General features: G+C 40.2%; 1 protein-coding gene across 1 annotated transcript in view; it reads left to right on the top strand.

Moving 5' to 3' along the window:
• The window catches only part of SLC26A2 (solute carrier family 26 member 2), a 24,842-nt gene extending 16,620 nt beyond the window's left edge, over positions 1-8,222 (top strand). The window contains exons 2-4 of the mRNA XM_004384902.2: positions 1,828-2,004; positions 3,911-4,640; positions 6,459-8,222. Coding sequence (XP_004384959.1) covers positions 3,936-4,640; positions 6,459-7,979 — 2,226 coding nt within the window. The 5' untranslated portion in view covers positions 1,828-2,004; positions 3,911-3,935 and the 3' untranslated portion in view covers positions 7,980-8,222. The remainder of the gene's footprint in view (positions 1-1,827; positions 2,005-3,910; positions 4,641-6,458) is intronic.
• The last annotated feature ends 396 nt before the right edge of the window (positions 8,223-8,618 follow it).

The following is an 8,618-nucleotide window of genomic DNA, read 5'->3' as shown; positions in this document are numbered from 1 at the left end:
GGAAATGACTTCATCACTGAGCTAAAAGGGTGTCTGGGGGCCGGGGTTTCTCCGGTCTCCTTTAGGCCAGTAAATCTGGCCTTTTTTTTGTGAGTTAGAATTTTGTTCTACATCCTTCTCCAGCTCTGTCCAGAACCCTCTGTTGTGATACCAGTCAGAGCAGTCAGTGGTGGTAGCTGGGCACCATCTAGCTGTACTGGACTCAGTCTGGTAGAGGCCTTGGTAGCTGTGGTCCATTCATCCTTCGGACTAATCTTTTCCTTGTATCCTGTTCTCTTTACTCTCCCTTGCTCCCGAAGGGATGAGACCAGTGGAGCATCTTAGATGGCTGCTGACAGGCTTTTAAGACCCCAGACGCTACTCACCAAGGTAGAATGTAGAACATTGTCTTTATAAACTGTGTTATGCCAGTTGAGCTAGATGTTCCCCGAGACCATGGTCCCCACTAAAGATTTTTTTAATTGGAAAAATGAACTTATTTTATCTTCATTTGTTTCATATCCTGCACTTCCTTTGTTGTACAGACCTGAATTTCCTTTTTTTTTTTTATAAATATATTTAAATGCTGTTTATTCTCTGGTTTACTACTTTTTTTTATTGTGATTTAGGTGAAAGTTTACAGAGCAAATTAGTTTCTCATTAAACAGTTAATACACAGATTGTTTTGTGTCATTGGTTGCCAACCCTGCAATGTGTCAACACTCTCCCCTTCTTCACCCCAGGTTCCCTGTTCCCATTCATACAGTTTTCCTGCCCCTTCTTGCCTTCTAGTCTTAGAATTTGGGCTGGTGTGCCCATTAGTCTCGTATACATGGTTGAACTACGAAGCACTTCGTCCCTCATGTGTGTTATTTTTAGCCCTATAGACCTGTCTAATCTTTGGCTGAAGGGTGAACCTCAGGAGTGACTTCAGTACTGAGTTAAAAGGGTATCTGGAGGCTAGACCTGAGTTTCTGCCTGGCATATTCTTTTTGTCTAAAGAACTTCCTGTAACTTTTCTTTTTTTAGTACTGGTCTGCTGTCAATATTCTTAGTTTTTGTTTGTCTGAGAATGTTTTTATTTCTCCTTCATATTTTAAAAGATATTTTCTCTGGGTATAGAATTATTGGTTGACAGTTATTTTTCTGTGATAAAGATATCACTCCATTATTTTCTAGCTTGTATGGTTTCTAAAGGAAGTCTGCTATAATTATTATCTTTGCTTCTATGTATGTAATGTGTATGTTTTATTTGTCTGTCTTCAGGATTTTCTCATCTTTTGTTTTCAGTAGTTTGAGTGTACCTCGGTATAGGTTTTTTGTTTGTTTGTTTTGTATTTATCCTGCTTTATATTCTCTGAGCTTCTTGGATCTGTAGTTTGGTATTTGTCATTTATTTTGGAAATTCTCGGCCATTATGTCTTCAAATATTTCTTCTGCCCTGTTTGTTTCTCTCTTCTTTTGGAATTCTAATTATGCATACGATAGATTGTTTGATATATTCCACAGCTCTTGGGTGTCCTGTTATGTTGTTGTTATTGTTGTGTTTTAATTCTGTTTTTCTCTTTGTGTTTCAGTTTAGGTAATTTCTGTTGACCTGTCTTCCAGTTCACTGACTCTTTCTTTGGCTCTCTCAAGTCTACTAATGAGTCTGTCATAGGCATTCTTGATCTCTGTTATTGTGTTTTTCACTTATAGCATTCCTGTTTGATTCTTTCTTACAGGTTCCCTCTCTCTGCTGTATCTTCTAGTATTCATTTTTATCTTTTCCCTTCCCAGAAAGCAGCCATATAGGGCAAGATTTGAATTTGGTTCACTTTTTTCTTATGCCTCTTTTGCATATCTTAGGTTTGGAAAAGTTTTTTGAACCAGAAACCAAGAGCTGCTCCAGAATAGAAGGACTTAAGAAGTGCACTCAAAGCAGCTTGGCCTGAAAGCAGAAAGCGGGAAGACAGTTACAGAACAGTCCTGTTGGGGATCGAAGAGCTGCTGTATGTATCCACATATGTGATTGACTTGCTCAGGGTCAGTGATCATCTAAATATATTCTTTTATTCCTTATATACTTCACCAGACCATCAAAGTAACTATTATTTTATTCTTGTTTGGTGGGATGACCTGCGATAGCCCTTTCAACCTAAATGAAATAATGTGGGTTACTTTTATGTATCTTGTGTTTTTGAATGGGTTAATGGGTCCTGGATGGTGACATCTTCGTACTGTTAGGTTTATAGAACCTCACAAGGGCCTGCTTTTCTGTCATTTCCAAAACAAAAAAACTTCCTGAATCCTCCATGTCATATATTTTATCTCTGTATGGCTACAGTCGTGAATTTATTAATTCATTTGTTTTTTCATTCATTCAAACATTTTGTAAGCCTGCTATATCAGAGTTACTATATTGCATGCAGTGAGAATTACAATGATGAACAAGATGTCCTTTCCTCTGGGAGCTTGAGAGGCTCCTGCTTAACTAATACAAGAGTTTGGTTAGTTCTGTAATAGAGGTGCAAAATGCTATGGGACACAGAAGGCGTAGCGATTCATTTGGGCTAGGGGAGGCAAGCTAACGCTTTGTAGAAGAGGTAGCATTTCAACTGGGTTTTAAGAAATAATTACAATCTTGACAGGCAGAGAGGTGAATGGCCATTCTAAGCTAAATAAACAGCTTTTGCAATGGCACTGATGTGTAACGTATTTGATTAACAGTTTATACTCTACCCCTTGTAAATACTGGTTCTTTTTCTTCCTCTTGTATTCCTATTACAAGACTTAATATTTTTGTTCCTTCCCACTTTTTGGTTATTTTTATGTTCTTTGTTTTCCTATAGTTCTTAGTGGTAGGTCTTGCTCTGCTAGTTCAGGACTCAGAGATCCTTCACCTGGATAACCTCCAAGTGAAAGTGCAGGGCAGCGTTATTCCTCTTTCTGCCTGTGTTTCATTGTGTACTGACAATAGTAAAGCAAATCTTTCATTGCATGAATGTGGGCCCTGCCCATAGGGCAAATGTCTCCATACTAGAAAACAAAGCCACAGACCAGAACCTCTAAAGCATATATTAGACACTTGCCCCAATCAGCCCTTCCCATGTTCTGAAGATTTGTTGTACCTCAACACGCTGTTATCAACTTCTCTCTCGCTTTTCTTACAAAGCAAGAGAATACTGTTCAAAAATCCAAATGCATTCTTCCCTAGTTTATCGTTATTGCCAAAAAACATTTATCTCTACTCTGTTACCACTTCTTTCTATTTATTCTCAACAACTAGTGGGTTCTTTAAAGAGGTATTTTAAAAAAAGGAAAAAGGGCCATCTTCCTTGCTTTAGGGCCTGGCAGGTAGGGGTGAAGGTTTGAGACTACATCCTATCTTGCAGTATACCTAGGGGGTGAAAAAGCTGGGAAGAACACAGTTGATAACATAAGGAAGAGAGGACACATGCCACCCTGGTGCCTTTTCTGGAAAACAACTGCAGTGGGAGCCAGGCAGAGATGGAGAAGAATCCATCTTTCTGCTCTCGGGAAGCCCTCTACTCAACCAATTATTTGCTTTCACTTGGCTGTTATGATCTGGTTCTGGTCTTTTTTTCCCCTAACTAAGACAGATGAGGATCAACTAAGAAAAGGCAATGTAATATTTAAAACAAAAAACCCAAACTCATTGCTGTAGAGTCAATTCTGACTCACAGTGACCCTGTAGGACAGAGCAGAACTACCCTGTAGAGTTTCCAAGGAGCGGCTAGTGGATTCGAACTGCCAGCCTTTTGGTTAGCAGCTGAGCTCTTAGCCACTGCACCACCAGGGCCCCAGATGTAAAATTGCTCCCCCAAAACTGAATTCCTCTTAACTTTGATGAATGACAAGTAGGACTGTTAAGATGTATGATTACTGAGAATTACTTTATCAGTTAACATGAGTGTTTTCTCTGGGGTAGGAAGCTGAAGCACCCGTCTCCAGAAATGTCCTTGGAAAGTAAAGAACAACAAGTCCTTTCACCCAGGGACTCAGCTGAAGAAAATGACCAATATTGTCTTCAGTCTAGGATCCATCTGGAGCCTCAGATGGAATCAAGTACTGACTTCAGGCAATTTAGGACCAGTGATCGATGCATACCTCATTGTAGGATCCATATGGAGCCTCAAGAGAAATCAAATACTGACTTCAAGCAGTTTATCATCAAAAAGCTACAGAAGACTTGCCGGTGTGGCCCAGCCAAAGCAAAAAACATGATTTTTGATTTCCTTCCTGTTTTGCGGTGGCTTCCAAAATATGATCTGAAGAAAGACATTTTAGGAGATTTGATGTCTGGTTTGATCGTGGGCATCTTATTGGTGCCTCAGTCTATTGCTTATTCTCTCTTGGCTGGCCAAGAACCCATCTATGGTCTGTACACGTCCTTTTTTGCCAGCATAATTTATTTCCTATTAGGTACCTCCCGTCACATCTCTGTGGGCATTTTTGGAGTATTGTGCCTTATGATTGGTGAGGTAGTTGACCGAGAACTACACAAAGCTGGCTATGACACTGCCCATATTGCTCTTTCTTTAGAGATGTTTTCAAATGAGAGCACATCATTAAACCACACATTACGTGAGACATGTGACAGAAGTTGCTACGCAATTATAGTTGGCAGCACTGTAACCTTTATGGCTGGAGTTTATCAGGTAAGAAACAGTGGAACAAGTGGTTGTTTCTGGCAAAAGTAATCACTATACATGAAATCTTAGAGCTATGAGGGATCTTGTTGTTGTTGTGTGCCATTGAGTTGATTCCGACTCATAGCAACCCTATAGGACAGAGTAGAACTGCCCCATAGTAGAACTGCTCCAAGGAGTGGCTGGTGGATTCGAACTGCTGACCTTAAGGGATCTTAGAGATCATAATTATTAAAGCTATCCTTTATTGAAAACTCAGGGTATATGAGCGATAGAGCCAGAATTCAAACCCTAGTCTGACTCCACAGGTAAGATAAGGCTGTTTCTCTTTTCTCAATCCTAGGCTGCCTCTTTACCAATGAATGTCAGTCAGCCAGATTTTAGTTATTTGTAGAAATTTAGACCAGAGAGGGACCTCAGACCACCTAGTACAACTCCTTAATTTTATACATCAAGAAACATTGGGCTTGCTTGATATTATTTGTGGTTGGTTACTGGCAGAGTCCGCATTAGAAATCAGGCCGGAGGGTAACTGAATGGGGGTTTGGGAGAGAAGGAATGCAGGATTTTTTCAAACTATAGATGTCCAATGCCCCTTCCTTTAGAATCGCTGCTCTGATAAGTGAACTCTTACTGATGATAGTAGTTCTCTTGGGTTGTCGGGGAGGGAAAAAGTTGAGGACCACTATTTTTTACTATCAGCAGGAGAAGGGATCAGAGATGAAATTCTTCTTGGATCTCTCATGGAATCCACTATTCTGTCATTATCATCATTCCCCTGCATTTTGGCTTCCAGGAGTCATTTCCAGCATTAAACCTCTTCTCTCTAACAGACATTTGGAACCAACAAGGGAAGGGGAAGAGTACACTTTATTTGGTGCTTGGATGAGGAAGCGTGAGTGAAAGAAGGGAAGGTAGTGTACAAAAGAGTTGTGTGCCTCAGAGTCTTATTTTTGCTTTTTCATTAGTGTGCTTCACCGAGAATGAGGAAAGGAGCAGTAGAATTCTGAGGAATTATTGGGAAGGGGAAAAAAAAAATAAAATATCTTCGAAGGATGTAAAATTATTAATATAGAAGGCAGTATAGCATAAATATATATACTGGATGAGAATAATTTCTCAGGTTAGATTAGAGAGAGTTCTACAGTAATTTTTTAAGTGCAATTTTGATGTAAATCTAATTTTTTGTTTTATCAGTTAAAACTTTTATGGCAATGATCTGTAATTTAAAGAAACTACATAAGAATTTTTCCAGTTTGAATTTTTAGATATTTTCTGTAGATCCTTGAGAATTACCTTTTTAAAAGAGGCCTGGATCTTATTTAAGAAACTGTACTAGAAGGTAGGAGCCCTGGTGACACAGTGGTTAAAGTGCTTGGCTGCTAACCAAAAGGTTGGCAGTTCAAACTCAACCAGCCGCTCCTCAGGAGAAAGATGTTGGCAGTCTGCTTCTGTAAAGATTTACAGCCTTGGAAACCCTATGAGGCATTTCTCCTCTGTCCTGTAAGGTCACTGTGAGTCAGAATCAACTTGATGGCGGTGGGTTTGGTTTTGGTTTTGGTTTGGTACTAGAAGGTAGGAATCTTAGATTGTCGCAGCTAGGCTAATGAGTAACAGTGTGACCTTGGGCAAATTGCTTAGCCCTCTGAGCCTCACTTTCCTATCTTTCTTTGTAAAATGAGAGGACTGATATGATGGCCTTTTTTCTAGCTCTGGCATTCTGTGATGCTTTGATAGTATGCTCCTATGCCAAGAAATGCCAGGTTAACTCTAGGTTTAGAAGCTCACTTTCATTTATATTTAACACTTGTATATCCTTTCTTTCAGGTAGCGATGGGCTTCTTTCAAGTGGGTTTTGTTTCTGTCTACCTCTCAGATGCCTTGCTGAGTGGATTTGTCACCGGTGCCTCCTTCACTATTCTTACATCTCAGGCCAAGTATCTCCTTGGGCTCAGACTTCCTCGGAGTAATGGTGTGGGCTCACTTATCACTACCTGGATACATATCTTCAGAAACATCCATAAGACCAATCTCTGTGATCTCATCACCAGCCTTTTGTGCTTTTTGGTTCTTTTGCCAACCAAAGAACTCAACGAGCACTTCAAGTCCAAGCTTAAGGCACCAGTTCCTACTGAACTCTTTGTAGTTATAGCAGCCACATTAGCCTCTCATTTTGGAAAACTAAATGAAAAGTACAACTCTAGTATTTCTGGACATATTCCCACTGGGTTTATGCCTCCCAAAGCACCAGACTGGAACTTAATTCCTAGTGTGGCTGTAGATGCAATAGCTATTTCTATCATTGGTTTTGCTATCACTGTATCACTTTCTGAGATGTTTGCCAAGAAACATGGCTACACAGTTAAAGCAAATCAGGAAATGTATGCCATCGGCTTTTGCAATATCATCCCTTCCTTTTTCCACTGCTTTACTACTAGCGCAGCTCTTGCAAAGACATTGGTTAAAGAATCAACAGGCTGCCGAAGTCAGCTTTCTGGTGTGGTGACAGCCCTGGTTCTTTTGTTGGTCCTCCTAGTAGTAGCTCCTTTATTCTATTCCCTTCAGAAAAGTGTCCTTGCTGTGATCACTATTGTAAATCTCCGGGGAGCCCTACTTAAATTTAAGGATCTGCCCCAGATGTGGAGGCTTAGCAGAATGGATACAGTTATCTGGTTTGTTACTATGCTGTCCTCTGCACTGCTAAGTACGGAAATAGGCCTGCTTTTTGGAGTTTGTTTCTCTATGTTTTGTGTCATTCTCCGCACTCAGAAGCCAAAGAGTTCATTGCTTGGCCTGGTGGAAGATACTGAAATCTTTGAATCCACGTCTGTTTACCAGAACCTTCAGACTAAGCCAGGAATCAAGATTTTCCGCTTTGTAGCTCCTCTCTACTACATAAACAAAGAATGTTTTAAATCTGCTTTATACAAAAAAACTCTGAACCCAGTCTTAATAAAGGCAGCTCAGAGGAAGGCAGCAAAGAGGAAGATCAAAGAGGAAACAGTGACTCTCAAGGGAATGCGGGATGAAGTTCCAGTGCATCTTTCCCATTATCCCCTGGAGGTCCACACAATCGTGATTGACTGCAGTGCAATACAATTTTTAGATACAGCAGGGATCCACACACTGAAAGAAGTTCGCAGAGATTATGAAGCAGTTGGTATTCAGGTTCTGCTGGCTCAGTGCAATCCCTCTGTAAGGGATTCCCTGGCCAGCGGAGAGTACTGCAAAAAGGAAGAAGAAAATCTTCTCTTCTATAGTGTGTATGAAGCGATGGTTTTTGCAGTGGAATCTCAAAATCAGAAAGGAATGTGTGTTCCCAATGGTCTGAGTGTTTTCAGTGACTGAGTAAGAAAGTACATGGAAGGAAGAAAAATGTCTAGCCAGTAGGTTAAAATATTTACTTCCGTGGTAGAAAATGTTGCACACTTAAAATTTTAAACTATTGGCTAGATGTTATTCTTTCTTTGAAGCTAATGGCCTTTGTATGGAGCCCTGGTGGCACACTTTGTATATACATAAATGCAGTAGAACTCATAATTAGACACAATCAAAGATAAAATCTTTTGGCTTCAAGCTTTAGCGCAGATATGAGGCATTCTTGTTATTGTTGTTAGGTGCCTTCAAATCAGCTCCAATTCATAGTGATCCTGTGTACAACAGAATGAAACACTGCCCAGTCCTATAATCTTCACAGTCATTGCTATGTTTGGCCCCATTGTTGCAGCCACTGTGTCAATCCATCTCATCGAGGGTATTCCTCTTTTTGGTTGACCCTCTACTAAGCATAATGTTCTGGTGCAGGGACTGGTCCCTCCTGACAACATGTCCAAAGTTACGCTTTGAAGGAGCATTCTGGCTGTACTTCTTCCAAGACAGACGTGTTTTTTCTTCTGGCAGTCTATGGTATATTCAATATTCTTCACAAGCACCATAATTCAAATGCATCAATAATTCTTTGGTCTTCCTCATTCATTTTCCAGCTTT

The sequence above is a fragment of the Trichechus manatus genome, unplaced genomic scaffold (genome assembly GCF_000243295.1).
Source record: "Trichechus manatus latirostris isolate Lorelei unplaced genomic scaffold, TriManLat1.0 scaffold00130, whole genome shotgun sequence".
Taxonomy (NCBI): domain Eukaryota; kingdom Metazoa; phylum Chordata; class Mammalia; order Sirenia; family Trichechidae; genus Trichechus; species Trichechus manatus.
This window is presented reverse-complemented; position numbering and strand designations above follow the sequence as displayed.